General features: G+C 37.6%; 1 protein-coding gene across 2 annotated transcripts in view; it reads left to right on the forward strand.

Moving 5' to 3' along the window:
- Positions 1–16161: 16161 nt before the first annotated feature.
- AIG1 (androgen induced 1) overlaps positions 16162–19285 on the forward strand; it is a 307398-nt gene continuing 304274 nt past the window's right edge. Inside the window, exon 1 of one of the 2 annotated variants that reach the window (XM_001370501.4) lies at positions 16162–16833. In XM_001370501.4, the coding sequence (XP_001370538.1) occupies positions 16693–16833 (141 nt within the window). In that variant the 5' untranslated portion in view covers positions 16162–16692. The remainder of the gene's footprint in view (positions 16834–19285) is intronic. The other variant, XM_056818883.1, reaches the window with a different exon arrangement.

The following is a 19285-nucleotide window of genomic DNA, read 5'->3' on the forward strand; positions in this document are numbered from 1 at the left end:
AATGGACTTCCAACTTGGAAGTAAGTCTGTCATGGAGGACCTCAGGAACCTAGGTTGGCTCTGTACTATTTAATATATGCTTATCAGTGACTTGAATAAAACTATTGATGGCATGATTGCTAAATTTTCAGATGAGAAGGCAGAGTCAAGATGGCAGCATAGAGACAGCGAAAGTTCAAACCTCCACAAACTCTTCCTCACCGAAACAAAAACACAATGCTTCAAGGGGACTGAAAACCAAATCTAACAACAGGACAGAGCTAGGGAACCTTCCTGCTGGACTCAAAAGGTACACACACCAAAAAACCGTGAAATCTAGAAAACACAAGTTTAAGGGGAAGGAAGAAGGAAGGTCCCAGGATGCCTCCCTCTCCTACAGTGCTGAGCCTCCAGCAGCAGCTGGAATTTCTGGGTGGGCAAGGGTGCCAGTCTGGAGGGCTTACCTTGCTGGCACAGCTGTGCCAGGCTCAGGGCGTTGAACATAGGCAGCATGGAGGCAGTTGGAAGAGAAGTGCATAGCAGGCATCCTTGTCCCAGCCAAGACAATCTACCTTGTCCCCCCCCCCCAAGATTTTGGCCTCAGGGCATATCCAGCTTTGCAAATCAAACCCACCCTGGCTCAATCTTATCAATAGGGCAGAGAAGAAACCTTCAGAGATCAGAGAAGCTCAAGCTCAAATACTCCTCCCCCACAGACTAATCTGACAGCCTTGCTAACTAAATTCCAAGGGCAAAGGCTGCAACAAACTACAAGCAAGTGAGATGCCCAGCTCCTTTTCAGCTTTTGCAGCCAGCTAGAGCAGATCTGACCTCAGGGCTCATCATTACCATCAACTTAACCTGGTCAATCAGCAGAGCAGAAAAGAAGCCCTTCAGGATAGAAAAGCCCAAACCCACAGATTCAGCAAATAATGAGAGGAGCAAGACTGTAGGTAATTATAGGGGGGAAAGAAGGGAAAAATATTAGTAAACAACAGAAAAAGAAAAATGAAATGACAATAAACAGCTTCTATCCAGACAATGAACAAAGAGCAAATGAAACAGAGGAGGATCAAGGAACACTAAGCAAAAACAGAGAAACTCCAGCAAATTGGACACAGGCTTTGGAAGAATTCAAAATACAATTTAAAAATCAATAGAGGCAGAAGACAACTGGGAAAATAACTTAAAAAGCAAAATAAGTCATCAGGAAACAGAAATTAGTGTCTTGGAAGCCAAAATTAACCAGTTTGAAAATGAGACAAAGGAGATAAAAGATCAGAAGGAGAAGGATGACCAAAAAGAAAAGGATGAAATTCAGTCTTTAAAAACTAGAATCCAACAACAAGAAGCAAATGACTTCACAAGGTAGCAGGAAGCTATAAAACAAAATCAAAAGAATGAAAAAAATGAAGACATTATGAAATACCTCATCCACAAAACAGAAGATCTAGAAAATAGGTTGAGGATAGATAACTGAAGAATCATTGGTCTACCAGAAGATCATGACAAAAGAAAAATCCTGGACATCATTCTATAGGAAATTATCCAAGAAAACTGCCCCAACATCCTATAACAAGAGGGAAAGGTGGAGATTGAAAGAATCCACAGATTACCTCCTGTACTTAATCCTCAATTGACAACTCCCAGGAATTTTATAGCCAAATTCAAGAACTACCAGACCAAGGAAAAAATATTACAAGCTGCTAAGAAGGCATTCAGATACCATGGAGCCACAGTGAGGATAACACAGGATCTGGCTGCATCTACACTGAAGGACCAAAAGGCAGAGAATATGATATTCCAGAAAGCAAGGGAACTAGGTCTACAAACAAGAATCAACTACCCAGCAAAACTGACTATATTCTTACAGGGGAAAGTATGGTCATTTAATAAAATAGAAGACTTCCAAACATTCATAAAAAAAAAGACCCAATTTGAACAGAAAATTTGATGCCCAAACACAGAACTAAAGAGAATCACCAAAAGGTAATTAAGGAAGGGGCAAAAACAACACCAAAAAACTTTTTTAAGAGACCCAATGTTATTATCACCTGGGTAGCTAGATTCTTCTATATATATATACTTATTATATATATTATATATATATTATACTTAGAGGGAACAGTGACAAACTGTATAGGATGAAATGCCAATATGTATATCTATATATCTATATCTATACATACATATGTATATAACTAGAGGTAAAAAAGAGGTTAATACTAAGAGAAATGGGAAAAGAAACAAAATGGGGTAAATTTATATGTCATAAAGAAGCTCATGGGAGAAGTGGGGGAGAGCACCAATACACTGGAAGGGTAAAGAGGTCAGAGACAAGAAATACTTAATTTTTATGTGCATTGAAATTGACTGAAAGAGGGAAGAATAATCAGATCCATTGGGGCAGAGAATGGATTCATGCCCTATAGAGAAGTAGAAGGGTAACAAATGGACTGGTGGGGAAGGAAGTAATACAAGGTAGGAAGAACATGGGGGGGTAGATTAAAAAGACTCTAAAGAAAAATAAGAGAGGAATAAGAAGGGAAGGTGGAAAGGGAAGCAAAATAAGGGTGGGGAGTAAGAGGACTCATTAAAAATAAAACACTTGTATAGAAGGAAATAGTGAAAGAAGAAAGGGCAGAACTAGGAGTGGAAATCAAAATGTTGGGAAATACACAGCTGGTAATCTGTATGGTAAATGGTAAAGCTGTATGGTAATGGTAAAGCTGAATGTGAGTGGAATGAACTCACCCATAAAATGCAAACAAATAGCAGAGTGGATTAGAAACAAAAATCCTACCATATGTTGTCTATAAGAAACACACATGAGGAAGGTAGATACTCACAAGGTCAGAATTAAAGGTTGGAGCAAAAATCTATTGGCCATCAACTGAGAAAAAGAAGGAAAGAGTCTCAATCATGATATCTGACAAAACCAAAGTAAAAATAGATCTAGTTAAAAGAGACAGAGAAGGTAATTACAACCTGATAAAAGGCAGCATAGACAATGAGTAAATATCAGTACTCAACTTATATGCACCAAATAGTATAGCATCTAAATTTCTAAAGGAGAAACTAGTGGAGCTCAAGGATGAAAGAAATAGTAAAACTATACTAGCGTGAGACATGGACCTTCCTCTATTAGATCAAGATAAATCAAAATAAAAAATAAGAAAGAGATAAGAGATGTGAATGAACTTTTAGAAAAATTAGTTAATAAATATGTGGAGAAAAATAAATAGGGATAAAAAGGAATACCTTCTTTTCAGCAGCACATGGTACATTCACAAAGATTGACCATGTACTAGGCATAAAAACATTGTAAACAAATGCATAAAAGCAGAAATAATAAATGCAACCTTCTCAGACCACAATGCAATGAAAATAATAATTAGTAAGGGTACATGGAGAGGTAAATAAAAAATTAATTGGAAATTAAATAATATGATTCTACAAAATCAGTTAGTTAAAGAACAAATCATAGAAACAATTATTAATTTCCTTTAAGAAAATTACAGCAATGAGACATCCTTCCAAAATGTATGGGATGCAGCCAAAGCAGTACTCAGGGGGAAATTTATATCCTTGAGTTCATATATTAACAAATTAGGGAGGGCAGAGGTCAATGAATTGGGCATGCAAATTAAAAAATTAGAAAATGAACAAATTTTAAATCCTCAGATGAAAACTAAATTAGAGATCCTAAAAATTAAGGGAGAAATTAATAAAATTGAAAGTGAAAGAACTATTGATTTAATAAATAAGTCTAGAAGCTGGGACTTTGAAAAAACAAATAAAATAGTCAAAGTACTACTCAATATAATTAAAAAGAAGGAAACCAAATTAACAGTATCATAGATGAAAAGGGAGATCTCTTCTCTATTGAAGAGGAAATTAAGGTAATAATTAAAAACAATTATGCCCAATTATATGGCACTAAATATGGCAATTTAGGTGATATGGATGAATATTTACAAAAATATAAATTGCCTAGATTATCAGTAGAAGAAATAGAATGCCTAAATAATCCTATATCAGAAAAAGAAATTGAACAAGCCATCAAAGAACTCCCTAAGAAAAAATCCCCAGGACCAGATGGATTCACAAAAGAATTCTATCAGACATTCAAAGAACAACTAATCTCAATATTACACAAACTATTTGACAGAATAAGCAAAGGAGTCTGACACAAATATGGTTCTGATTCCAAAGCCAGGTAGGTCAAAAACGGAGAAAGAAAACTACAGACCAATCCCCCTATTGAACATATATGCAAAAATCTTAAATAGGATACTAGCAAAAAGACTCCAGCAAGTGATCACAAGGGTTATTCATTATGATCAGGTGGGATTTATACCAGGAATGCAAGGATGGTTCAATATTAGGCAAACTATCCACATAATTGACCACATTAACAAACAAACTAACAAAAATCACGATTATTTCAATAGATGCAGAAAAGGCCTTTGACAAAATACAATACTCATTCTTATTGAAAAACACCAGAAAGTACAGGAATGGAAGGGCCTTTCCTAAAAATAAAAAACATTTATATTTAGAACCATCAGTAAGTATCATCTACAATGGTGATAAATTAGAAGCATTCCCAATAAGATCAGGGGAAAACAAGGATGTCCATTATCACCTCTATTATTTAACACTGTACTAGAAACGCTAGCAGTAGCAATTAGAGAAGAAAAAGAAATTGAAGGTATTAAAAGAGGCAATGAGGAGACCAAGCTATCACTCTTTGTAGATTATATGATTGTCTACTTAAAGAGTTCTAGAGAATCAACTAAAAAGCTAGAAGAAATAATCAACAACTTCAGTAAAGTTGCAGGATAAAAAATAAACCCACATAAGTCATCAGCATTTCTATATATTTCCAATACATATCAGCAACAAAAATTAGAAAGAGAAATTCCATTTAAAATCACCCTAGACAATTTAAAATACTTAGGAATCTACCTGCCGAGACAAACACAGGAACTGTGTGAACACAAATACAAAACACTCTCCACACAATTAAAATGAAATCTAAATAATTGGAAAAACATTAATTGGTCATGGGTAGGATTAGCTAACATGATAAAAATGATAATCCTACCCAAACTTATTTACTTATTTAGTGCCATACCCACCTATCAAACAACCAAAAAAATTTTTTTACCGAATTAGAAAAAACCATAATAAAGTTCATTTGGAAAAACAAAAGATCAAGGACATCAAGGGAAATAATGAAAAAAAATGTGAAGGAAGTGAAAAAGTGTTCTAAATCTTTTATAATCAAAGAAAAGCAAATCAAAACAACACTGATAGGTGTGAGGTACCTCCTCACACCAAGAAGATTGGTTAACATGACAGCAAAGGAAAGTAATGAATGTTGGTGGGGATGTGGCAAAATTGGAACATTAATGCATTGCTGGTGGAGTTGTGAATTGATCCAACCATTCTGGAGGGCAATTTGGAACTATGCCCAAAAGGTCCTAAAAGAGTATCTGCCCTTTGACCCAGCCATAGCACTGCTGGGATGTAGATTTTAAATGATCACCCTAGCGCAAATATCAACAATATGGAAATCGATTTTGTTCAAGGACACAAAACCCAGTGGAATTTCTAGCTTCACAGGGGAAAAGTCCTGAAAGAAGTAGTAAAAGAGAAAAGAACTGAAGATAAATATGTAGAAGAGAATTATGAAGGTGATTTTGAAGGTTTTGGACTTGTGAAGAAAACCAAATATTGAATTTGAGAAGTTTAGGAGCTGTTGAGGAAATTTTGAAGAACAATCTCTAGGTTCATATTATACTTCCAGCTTCTGCAAGAGAAAACTGAAAGAAAAGGAACAGGATCAAGTATGCTAAAGAGAAATTAAGAAGAAATAGGAATGCTCAGAAGAAGAGAGGTACTCAAGGACAAAGTAGTTGGCAAGGCACAATAAGTAAGAAATGTTAAATTAAACAAACTGATAATTTGCTAAATAAAATAAATTAGTGGATCAAATAAGAAGTTAGACTATTAAGAAGGTATATTCATTGGGGCAGCTGGGTAGCTCACTGGATTGAGAGCCAGCCCTAGAGATGTGAGGTCTTATGTTCAAATATGGCCCCAGACACTTCTCAGCTGTGTGACCACAGGCAAGTCACTTAACCCCCATTGCCCAGCCCTCACCATACTTCTGCCTTAGAACCAATACATAGTATTGGTAAGGTAAATACACAATAAAGGTAAGGGTTTTTTTTTTTTAAGTGTATTCATGTGAAAAAAATCTAAGAACTATTCAGGAGAAAAGCAGCTGAGATTTAGATAATGATCAATAGAGGGATGATGAAAAGAAGTGACTTTTTTCATTTAATCCAGAAGCTTAGTATATTGATGGTTGGAATATTAAATTATCCAGATATCTGTTGAAGCTAGAACTCTTCCAGAAGCAGAATAACTTCCTGACTTGCCTTGGTAGGTTCTCACTGATTGGAAATATTCACAAAGAAGCTAGATAGCTATTTCTTGGGTATGTTATAGTAAGGACTTCTTTGTTAGTATGGATTAATGTCATTGGCCACTGAGGTTCCTTCTAATTCTAAAATTATGCAAGTCTTCAAGTAAAATTAATGTGTTCTTAGATTGTGGTAAAACAAAAGCCACAGTGTACAAAACAAGAGAGGTGATAGTCTAATTATATATATATATATATATATATATATATATATATATATATATATATATATATGGTAGTAGTCTCTCGGTAACTGAGAATGACGATTGTCTTTGTGCGTTTTTCACAAAGATATTTGTGCATGAAAGAGATTTAAGTGGAAGAGTCGATGCACAGAGACAGCCCCACTCTCTCGGCGCTGGAAGCCTGGGTCCAATGGCATGAAAAATCGTTACACCTGGAGACTTCTTCAGCTGCATGGGATGGCCGTGTTGTCTTTTGTGCTCCAACACACCCTAAGCACTCCACAGTGCTTTGCTGCGTCGCCATCTCAGCCATTGAACCTTCTTGTTGGTTTCTTCTGTCTGTTCAGCCGAAGCAGTCTTCACATGCTGGGTGAGCAAAGCCTTGGTTCACCAGGGGTCAACGACCCGATGGCTACCCTCGCAAGGTTTAGCCGGCCTGTCGAAGCTGTTGCCCAGGGTGTGGTCGCTGCCGCATGCTAGCAGCTACTAGGAGCCACAAGTGAGAGCTGGGTGTCAGGTGAGGGTCAGAGGTTGGAGCGCTACCCTAGGAGGGCATGACAAGCCCTCCATACCAGAGATACTACCCCTCTCTGAACACCCCATACACCCCATACACACACACACACACACACACACACACACACACACACACACACACACACATATATATGCAAGAAGTTGGGTGAGATTCCTTAAGTTATCAGAGCTTGAATGAAGAGTATCTGCCCTTCTAGAAGTTCTACATCAAAGACACGGGCCAACTCTTTTTATGTGCTTGGGATGAGTAGATTTTATCCTGTTGATGATTTCTTCCCCTCAGAACCCAGCCACTCTTGCCCTCAGACAGATATTTTTCTGGATGGTGACCACATAAAGCAGGATAAATCTGCTACTCTTCCCTTCTCCCCATTATGTGTGTGAGACATCATGTTCCTGGCCATAGGCGATGGGCACTCTCTGAGCTGAATGGATCTTTCAGGGCAAGGCATGAGGTAAGCATTGTATCCTTTGAATAGTGTCTGTTATTGACCAAGCTACGTGCTTAGGCAGGTCTGGATTTGAATGTAGCATTTAATATACTCTAGAATGGCATCTGTAAGACCATCTATTAATACCAGTAAATGGAATAGCTATTTGTACTGGAAGTTCTAGGCCAGAGGTTATTACCCTGCCCCTCCCCCCTTTTTTGTAGAATGAACCTCTTCTTAAAATGTTTTTAACTGCATGAAATAAAATACACGAGATTGCAAAAAAAAAAAGAAAACCATTATATTGAAATAATTAAATCAACATTAGTAACTGTTGTGAAGGTAGTAACTTGGGATAATCATGGAATCATAGTTTTGGGGAAAGGATTCTTAAAGTCATGGAGTCGAGCTGACACGTTTTAGAAATGAAGAAACTGAGTCTCTGAGAAGTTCTGTGACTTGCATTATTTCACACTTTCCATTACCAATAATCCACTGATTCTAAGGAGGTAGAGAGGCTAAGAAGGAATTAGGTACTCAGTCTGCACTGACTAACACAGATATATCACAGCAAAGTCACTTTGGTGTGTAATGTGCCTTAGATCTCCTGCAGTTCAGTAATACAAAACTTTCAGGGTAAACCTTGACATTATAAAGGAAACACCCCCTTCAAACACCCAGACACTTGACCCATGAACCTATGCCACACTAGGTCTTTCATGTTCTACAAATGTGATATTGAAGCCAATCTCACAAACAGAAGGAACAACCTTCCTTTCTCCTCCCAGGTCAGCATTGACAAATCTGGTGCAGTCTCTGATGGTGCCTCATTGACCTCACAGTTCAGTAATACTCCCTTTCTTTCTTGGCTAACAAGGTTCTTCCTCTCAATTAATAAATTGATTTTTTTATTTATAAATTAAGTCTCTTTGATCTTGGTTAATGTGAATGAGTGCAGCATGGTCTGATCAAACCTGAGTGAGCTGACAATCAAGATCCTAGAAAATATGCTTAAGGGATGATATTGCAAGTAACAAACTAGTTGTTACTAGTTTGTTACTCTGGATACTCTAGTTTATCAATGTTATTTCTAAGATATAGTGAACAACAGAAAATAATTCTTCAGCTACAATGTGGCAAGTATAGTGAGACTACTTCCTCCTTATTCCTGGATGCTATTAATAGCAGTTATTGATTCATATTGAGCTTATAATTCACTCAAATTCCAAGATTTTTGTAGAGTGAACAAGTTATCTAGCTATTACTCCCCCATGTTTTACTTGTAGAGTTGATATTTTTAACTCAAGTGTAAGACTTTAGAATTATTCACATTCTATTTCATTTTGTTAGATTCAGCCCAGTGTTTTAGCCTGAAAAGGATGTCTCTGTCATCTAACTAATAGATATGCCATCAGTTTCTAGTTCTTTGCCATCATAAATAGTATATATGGGTCTTTTTTCTTTTTGAACTCTTTGTGCAGTGGTATAACTGGGTAAAAGGGGAATGCATGTTTTAGTAATTTTTTGAGCACAGTTCCAAATTGCTCTTCAAAATAGGTGGACCAGTTCATTTATTGGCAGTGCATTAATGCATACATATTTTACCATATTCCTCCACTACTTGTCATTTTCCTTTTGTATTTTTGGCAACTTTGCCAATCTGATGGGTATGAGGTGAAATCTGAGTTGTTTTAATTTGCATTTTTCTAATTAATATTGATCTGGAGCATATTGTCACATAGTTACAGATAACTGGGATTTCTCCATCTAAAAACTGTTAATATCCTTTATTTTCTTTTAAACCACATATTGTTAGATTTTGCTTTCTAGGTCTTCTGTTTCTTTGCTTTATGAGCGAGTTCATCCCATTCCCATTCATTGTTATAATCATTGGTTATAGTCATCATTGTTAATAATAGTTATGCCTATGTTCTATATTGTTGTTGTTACTATTGTTGAATCATTTCAATCATGTCCAACTCTTCATGATCCCATTTGGAGTTTTCCTGGCAAGGAGACTAGAGTGGTTTGCCATTTCCTTCTCTAACTCTTTTTATATGTAAAGAACTGGGGCAAATAGAGTTAAGGGACTTGCCCAGGGTCATAAATGTCTGAGGCCAGATTTGAACTTAGATGCATCTTTCTGACTTCAGGCCTGGTATCCTAGCCAGTGCACCACCCAGCTGCCCCACAATTATAAATATATAAAGAAATCTGCGTATGTGCATGTGTGTACATGTAAAAATATATAAGCATGCATATACATACACAAATAGGTATATACATGTATATACACATATACACAAATTTTATATATACAAACTTTGTGAAAATCATCTATAAATTAATTGAAGGCATGCAAATAAAGTTTATTTGGGAATAAGCAGACTTGTTAGCAATAGATCATTTCTTTACCATTTCCCAACTATTGGAAAGATACAGGGAATATATGATACCATTGTTCTTATTGCTTATGGATTATATACTTATTTTGGTAAAATAAAATGCAGCTTTTTAGTTTCACATATGAATAGGTCCAAAAAGTATCTTATACATATATCAAGATTTCAAAGATGATCCAAGCAAGGTCTCAATGCAGAAAAACCTTCATTTTCTAAGCTCACCTAGGCAGCAGTGAACCCAACAAGAAAGTCCCCAACTCCAAGAAGCTCCAAAGCCAAAAGTCAAAGTCCTAAAGCTGAAAACTCCAGTTGAAAGGCCCAAAGGGCCCCTAAGAAAACTGTAAAACATTTTCTTCTATTCTGGTAGGAAATCTATCACCCTTTACCTTTTGGTAGGCATCCTCAAAACCTCCCCTTCAAGATTCATCTAGTATGTCAATAACAACCTTTTGTACCTTTGTGTCTTCATCTAGAATATTAGGGATCATCATGATGGCTCTACCTCAAAGAGTTGTTTTGAGGATCTTCAAAGAAAGACCTACTGCTCTCTCCTGGTGCCCATAGCCTTCTCATATATATTTAAATCATTATATGACAGGAGTTCTTATCTCAGGCTTTACATAGAAGAATGAACTTATTTGAGTGAATGGGTACTTTCTTATCTTGTGTAGATCTACTAAAGCTTTGCTAGAATAGTCTTGAGTTGATTGTTAAAATTTTTCCATTAAAAATGTTTCATTAAATAGGTGAGTATTTGCGTCACATAAAATGTCAAAATGCAAAAATCAGGCTTTGCTTTGGTTTTTATTGATGACTTTGTATGTATACCTTAAAAAGTGAAGGAAATGTTGTGAAGGAAATGTTAATAAAGTAGATTAAACTTAAAAATATGTTGTGCATTTTTCTTTTCCAGAATTGATTATTAAGTATTTACCAGCATACCACTGGTCACACTTTTTCTTGGGTCCTTCCATAAGTCTTCCACAGATAATCTATTCAATGTGTTGGAGGTCTTTTTCTAAGACTTTTAACATTTTAAAAGTGGGTAGGTTTTTAGTGGTAGCACTAGAAACAGAATTTTGTGATTTAGACCTGGAAAAGATTAGTTCAGCAAGTCAGAGTCTATTCATTCATCTGTAAAATGAGGAAGTTGTATGTATTCCCTACCTCACAGAACTGTGACAAGGAGAACATTTTGTAAGCTGCATAAAAGTCCTACAGAATGGATGCTATTGTTATTATCAATCAGAATCAGCATAGCATGGTGGACAGAAGTGCTGATGTTAACAGTGGGAAGGAAGGCCTGAGTTCAAGTCCTGTGACTACACATATGCTATATAGTCATGAAGCAAATCATTTACCCTCCCAATGTCCTAGACAAGACTACAGGCAAGTTCCAAATCTGTATTGGTAGAGGGAGTTTCTGTAATGGAAGATCCCCATTTTGAAAAAAAAATCACAGGCTCAGACCAAATTATTATAGAATTTTAGTTTCCTATCCAGCTCTTAAATAGCAAAACCAGTTCAAAAAGCATGTTTTTATATATCAAAAGAAGCATTCCCTGACAAAGCCTTTCAGTGGAATACCCAAAATCTAAAACACCCAAACCAAAACAAAACCCATTCTGTCATCCCTCAAGAAAAAAGGCTAATGGAGCCCAAGTAGGTGACAAAGGTGGCCAAGCAAAGGAACTTTTTCCACTTCTCCACTGATCTATCAGTCTAAGAAAATACTATTGAGAAATTGTCACAACCTGCAATGCATAATAATTAGGGTATACTACTTTGTTAAAATAAAAAACTATTCAAAATTCACAAAAGTAAATATATATAAAAATTTAAATAAACTTACAAATGGTATTTTTCTAAATGTAGCATTTTTGTTTCTGAAATTATTAAAGCTTTAAATAGCACTAAATTCCTAAATTTGAGACATCTTCTATATAATATACATATATATGTATATAAATGTTATATATGTAGTTTTTGAGAATAATTTATTTAGCTACAAATTTACTGTTTACCATCTGGATACTTGGGTGAAGATTCCAATTCTTCCATCAAATGTGAAAATATTATTCTGAGATGGGGCCATACAAAACAATTCCATTTTGTTTAAAGACAGTTGTCAGTCCTCATGCTAACAGCACTAAATTTATTCCATTAAGAGAGGGGCCAAAGAAGCAATGATCAGGTAAGAAGGTTGGATTAGTTCTAGTTAGTAAAGGCTGCTGGGACAGATTTTTAAATGAACCAATTGGCTAAATCCCTAATTTGAGTAGAACCCTGATGTATTGATAGTATTAGAAAGAAAAACAAAACAAAACATGGTTCTATCAATAAGGAAAAGCTCATAATTGAAGCTCCAGATCCAACTTTAGAGATAATAGTCAGAGCCATGTTAATCAATCTGGTAAAGGGATCTGGAAACTAGTTAGGATGATTTAGTAAACTAAAACTGGGGAAACTACTTTCTTTTAGCATGCTAAAAGTACCCTGTATTCTTTGAAGTAATTATGGATTATTTCTTTCCTTGTGTATAAACCACTACAACCCTTACATGAATTTTAGAGTAGGTAGTAGAGGAATAGGCAAGGCAGGTGCTAGAATCAGGACCTTCAGAAAGAGGGGTGGTTTTAGGGCATCCAGGAAACACCTTATAGGGCAGAACCTTTGGCTTCAAACCATGTGGGTTCAAGTTATTATTGTATTAGTGAAATAGCTTTGGGGCAAATTCATGGGAAACCTACATGTTTGGCAACTTCCAGGATTCATGTCCTAACACTGGGAAATGTTTGCTTAATTCCAACATGGCAGCAGTGATTGGTGTGTTAACACCAATACTGGAAAGATATGGAACTGAATCTCATCTAAACTCTCTATCTTCTCCAGTACTTTACAGAAAGTGTTTAATAAACATTTAGTGATGTTTATCATGATGAGAAAAACAAGCTTACACAATTCTCCTTGAAATTAGAATTTGAGTTTGAAGAATGTCTATTTTTAAAAAATATAGATGTTACTGCTTTTCTGATACCTTGAAAGCTTCACAGAACTGCTCTCTAGGAAGTAATCAGAGAGATTTTTAAAACACAAGCTTAGGAGCTAAGATTGTACACATTCATAACAAAGTGTAAGCAATAAGAAGGTTTCATCAGGGCAAAACCAAATACAAAGAAATCCTAGGGGCTCAGTTAAAGTAACTGCAAAGAGTACTCTGGGGAAATTCTAAGGGCCTGGCTGGCTGGCAGGACTAGAGCTAATTCTACAAAACTCAAGGGACATCAAGATAATTAGGAGCCACAGGGAAGGCCTCTAGTTGTCCAGCTATTACAAATGCAAACGGATTTGGGATTTCACTGATTGGGGACTTAAGTTCCTTCATTGATACAGATGAGAATCTACCTATGTCTGCCTACTGTTCAATTCTTATCCATGGCCTCCTAAAAATTCACCATAAGGGATCAATCGAAGAAGGTGGAAGCCTTCTACTTTTCCCTGACATCCTTAGAGCAAGTGATAAACTTCACCCATTAGTCATATCTTGCTCTTGCCCCATGACCAGTATTTTTCTTGAACACATGAAACAAAGTCGTTTCATGTACATAAAATTTCATCTTGCAAACTAGAATATATGGGGTATTTCTTTCTCACCAACTGTGCCATAGAGTCGGAAATGCTAAAAATCCCTGTTATAGGGGCAGCTAGGTCACAATAGATAGAGTGCCAGGCGTGGAGTTGGAAGTTTCTGAGTTCTATTTGACCTCAGACACTCCATAGTTGTGTAATCCTGGGCAAATTACTTAATCCTGATTGCCTAGTCCTTGCTATACTTAGAATTGATACTAGAGGGGAAGATTGTTGTTTTTTTAAAATCATTTGACATATATATTTCTTTTATAAAGGCCTATTTTCCTCATAAAATGAAAGCAAAAGTTGCATGGGAAATATCTTTTTTTTCTGTATGTGCTATGGTTCAAAAAATGAATTAGAAATTTAGAATGATATTTAAGATTAACATTTGATAACTATTTCCTTGCTTAAAAAACATTAAAGTAGCTGAATGCAAACACTGAATGGGGAGCCTACATTACAAAACAATAATGCCTGCTGTAAAGCCTTATTGTCCTTTTCCCACCATTCCTCAGTAATATATGACCAAAATTACAAATGGGATCTGACAATCAGAGTTTCCATATCCATCAAAACCAAAGTGCCATGTTTATGGACTATAACTTAGATGTTGTCAAATTATGAAACATTGTGTCCTAAAATCAGTCATTTTATGCAATTTACAACTTGGAAGTTGTGTGAATAACTGGCAACTTAAATGCTAGCAAGTAATATGAAAAACAGATACCTGATAAAAAACCTTTAACAAAACATAAAAATGTTTTTTTTAATTTAAACTAAATTGACTATTGAAAAAAATCTCCCTTATTTTATTTAAATATAATTATATTTTAGTGTGGGAACCCTCCATAAGGATTTTAAAAACACAGGACTTGAGGTTACTTATGAGATTTGAATATTCTTATACTAGTCTTCTGGATGATAAAGTAGTAACAAAGGTCAGAGGCAAAACCATAAAGATATAGATAAAATTAAGTCTGATATATCTGTTAGGGTAGAGTCCACTTTGTATTTAGCTACAGTAATACCGAGAATTCAAAATGTAGACATTAAAATAGGTGTTTTCTTTCAAAATCAGGTCCCAGATCCTACCTTATGTCTCTTTAATTCATAATTTTCCTTCATTAGCAGTCATCTCTGGATAATCTGTGGATATTTGAAATCAATTTCTGTTAATTGTAAAGCTACTCAGCATTATTTTGTCCCAGTTTATTTCCTTATATGTAGTTTGAGTTGGGAAAACTGTCATTATTTGCTATTTCCCCTTCCTCTTATTTCCCTCTCTAGAGCCACACCCTCTGACTCAGAGATTATTTGCAGAGGACACCTGCTTCAAATGGATCCCTAGGAAATATCTATGTTGTCTTTTCATGATCTAACCCTGCTGTTAGGTTGGCTGAAATATGATCCTTTGATTTAAAAAAAAAAAAAGACACCAAAAAACCCAACTGCTGCTCACAGAGTGATGAAGTTTCAGTATGACAGCATTTACTGGAAACTAGAGTAAAACCAATTAATGCTTTCCTTCCATGAGGCAGTAGGACTAGATGGTGCCTCCATTTTTAAATTCAGTTTAGTTCTTGAGTTTTACATTTAAATTTAAAACTTAGAATCATTTAAAATTTTAATTTTGAATCTTTCCTCTTTTAAGGGGAACAAAATCCAAGTCTAAATAGGGTTGATTCACTCCCTGTTCCTAGGTCAAGTCAGTAATTCTAAATAAACCAGGTCTAAAAGTGCCAAGGAGTAGGCTTGTTCAATGGTTATCAGAAGTCAGCACTTTATAGATGCCTAAATTTTGTTACCTAAATTACCATAATCTGGGGAAAAAACTCTATAATTTACCCAGAAGTTCCCTTTCCCTCTAAAAACCACACTGGTTTAGCGAAGAGTGTGGTCTCCTCTGTCCTACACTTTCACACTTCAGCAAACATCCTTATGTGGCTCTTGGCCCCCTCCTTTTTCATCTGGCTGAAACAACACTCCTTAAAACACTGAAGTAATTAACCTTTTTTGTGTCATTGACCCCTTGGGCAGTCTGGTGAAGCCTTCGGACTTAAGACTGACAGACAAAAGATATAAAATAGATAGGACAGAGATAATACGATAGATGATAAGTAAGATAGGATTGATGAAATAGGCAGGATAGGTGGATAGAAAGATTACAGGATAGATGACTGATAGAATATATAGATAATATTATGTATATAATATATATTATGTATATAATATTAAATATATTATATACATAATATATAATGGATACTATACTATAGACAAGATAGATAAGATAGGCAGGATAGATGAATGGATAGGTAGATAGGATATAAATAAGAGAAACTGGACAAGACATATCCAGCATTTAAAAAGAAATTTAATCATTTCCAGGAGAGGAACCCTTGTTCTAGGATACTTCTCCCTTATCACTGCCCGGTTTCCAGTGCCCATGCACACCAGTTCCTTCCCCAGCGATGCGTACGCACGCTCGCTGGTGGGCTCTTCCCACGCAGTACGGGCAGGCGGATCAGGTGAATCACGGGGCGTTTTCCCAGGCTCTGCACACGTGACCGCCACCCCCTTCCCTCAAAGGGCTGGGCTCCAGAGACCCTGAGACAGAGGGAAATGAAAATGACGGCGATGACGAAAGAGATGACGCCGGCATCTCCTGGGCTCGCTCTGCCCCCACGCGCGGCGCAGGAGGCAATTGCACACGCGCACAAATCCGTATACATACACTTACACACACACACACACACACACATACACACACAAACGCGCGCGCGCGACACGCACCCTCCCCGTGGGGAGAGCGGAACGCCCCTACCGCCTCGCGCGCACCCGCAGCAGCTGCACAAGCAGCCCCGGCCGACCCCGCGCTAGCACCCGCCCCTTCCACCTACCTGCGCCCCTCCCCCCCAGGCTGGGCACCTCTCGAGCCGGGCAACCCCCGCAACGCCCTCCCCACCCTCTGTCCCTTTGTCCCTGGGAGGCGTGCCGAGCTCGAGGCAGAGCCGAGGCCCGTTGAGAACATGGCGCTTATCCCCTGCCAGGTGCTGAGAGTGGCCATCCTGCTATCTTATTGCTCCATCCTATGCAACTACAAGGCCATTGAGATGCCCGCGCACAAGACCTACGGAGGCAGCTGGAAATTCCTGACGTTTATAGACCTGGTAAGGTCGCCCGGCCCTGTGTGTGCGTGTGTGAGTGTGTGTGCGCGCACGCGTGTGTGGGGGCGCGTAATCACACCCCGCACACACCTCCTAGCCCATGCTTTCTCTGCTACCATAACATCCTTTGACCCTCCCTCCAGCACCTGGTGGGGGGGAGTGTAGAGGGAGGGATTTGGGGAGGGGGAGACCCTGCTCCCTTCCCCAAAGGGGCGGAGCAGGACGCTTCCCCTCCCCTCTAAGGAACTCTCCTCCTCTCCCCTCCCTTCCAACTGCAAAAAAAGATTAGAGGACCTTGACAGTGAAATTGGCTTCCTGCTCGGTTTGACCTCGCCACCCCCTCACTGACCTCGGGAATGCCAACTGAAGGATAACGAAGTTTGCGGTGCCCGCGCCTTCTCCAGAAAATGGCAATCAACCCGGGAGGGCAAAAAACGCAGTGAAATACCCTTTCTTAGTCCCACCTTGGTGCCCCCCCCCTTCCCTGGGCCCCCTACTCCAACCCCATCATTCTAACTGGTGTTTGTCTACTGCAACTTTCAGAGAGAAACTTAGCAAATCCATTCCAATGGTTTAACTTATCCTAGACACCCACTATCCTATAAGTTAGAGCAAATTAGAATTACGTAATGGTTTACAAAAAGCTGAGTCGTCTCTTTTGTAGTACCTATTTCAGTCCGGACACTTTGACCTTCCTTTAAGCTGGAGCAAATTACATGTATGCAATGGTATACAATGAGCCTGGTACCCTTTGTACCAATTAACGTACCCATTGCAGAATTGCTCCATCTTCGGTGACTAGAGGCCCCAAGAGAACTGGGCCTACTCCTGCCAGAAAAATACTTCACCCTGAATGAAGAAACTTCTGAGTGCAAAGTGGAGGGTGTCAATTTGGTGAGAATTATATAGGCTGCCTTCTCTCTCTCTCCCTCTCCTCTGCCCTGTCACTGCCTGTCTGTCTCCCTCTCTCTTCTCTCGATCTCTTTCCTCTGCCTCCCTTCTCTTTCTCTTCTATCTCTTTTCTCTCTCTAATCTGTGTATATGTGTATTCATAAAGTATGATACAAAAAATCCAATCCAAATCATATTTTTTTTTGAAAATGCCCAGCTAGTAGAAAAAAAGGAAAAAAAGAAATGAAAATTTTCAAGATCATGGAAAATGCTGGCTCTCTAGAGTAGCCATCCTACTGTCCCTCTGCTCTATCTTGTGCAATTACAAGACCACTGAGATGCCTGCTATGGGATGGTGGGATTCCTCTCTCTGCTGCCATGAGGACTTTACTCTGTCTTTTGGAAATGCTCTAATATAAGTAAATAGAATAAGTAAATGTCTTAAGTTCTTAAATAGACTAGAGGCACCTTTTGGTCTTTAATAATATTGCCCTAGTATTACCAACTTTTCAGGAGAGTTTTATAGTTTAAATGTTTTCAGATATTTTATCTCCCACCACTATAAGATTTCAAACTGACTGCATTGTGCCATTCTTTTTTTTTTAAACCCTTACCTTCCATGTTAAATGGTACTTGATTGAACATGTAAAGGCTTCAGAAGACACAGAAGGAGTTTAATCTTTTCCCAGTGGATGGATTGGGTGATCCCTGAGATTTCTTCAACCTCAAAGATTCTGCATAGATCTGTTGTTGACTCAGAACAGGATTGAGATTAGAATTCATCATCAGTTAGGAAAAAGTCTTAGAACTCAAAAAAGAAATTTGCATTTAGTTAGTATAAGACCTGGGTTTTAATTCTGATTCTCTGATTTAGCACTACTTATGAGATTTGGGCAAGTCACTTAACCTTTCCTGGCCTCAGTTTCCTCATTTGTAGAATGAGCAGTTTGAACTAGAGGCCTTTAAGAGGATCCTTCTGGCTCACTATGAAGTTCTAGAACTTGACATAGCTACTTTCTTCCTTTATTTTTTAAACTCTTACTTTCTGCCTTAGTTAAGTGACCTCTCAGGGTCATCTAGGAAGTATCTGAGGCCAGATTTAAACCCATGTCCTCCTAACTCCATGCCTGACACTTTGACCTAGCTGCAGTATGTAATGATCCGAAAGGAACTTGGCCTTAGAGTCAAGGAGGTCAGGGTTCAAGTTTGACTAGTGCATTCTGGCTCTTCTAAGATTCCAGGGTGCAAAACATTGGCCATCTGCATTGGGAGAGTTTCCTACACAGGTCCAAACAAACAAAAATATCTACGTTGTCAGAATGAATCTAGACAAAGGCAACTGACTACCTTTAATAATAATAATAATGATAACAATAATAATGAAAATAATAAAGTACATTATTATGCCCATCATTATTTTGTGAATGTCTAGATTTTTTCTCATTTAGACATTTACGAGAGAAAGATTCGTATGAAATGTTTCTTTTTTTCCACTTTCTTTTGCCCCATAAATATTAAAGGATATATTATGTTCTCTAGTTGCCTCTTTATTCAACCAATAAAC

This window comes from Monodelphis domestica, chromosome 2 (genome assembly GCF_027887165.1).
Source record: "Monodelphis domestica isolate mMonDom1 chromosome 2, mMonDom1.pri, whole genome shotgun sequence".
Lineage (NCBI taxonomy): Eukaryota > Metazoa > Chordata > Mammalia > Didelphimorphia > Didelphidae > Monodelphis > Monodelphis domestica.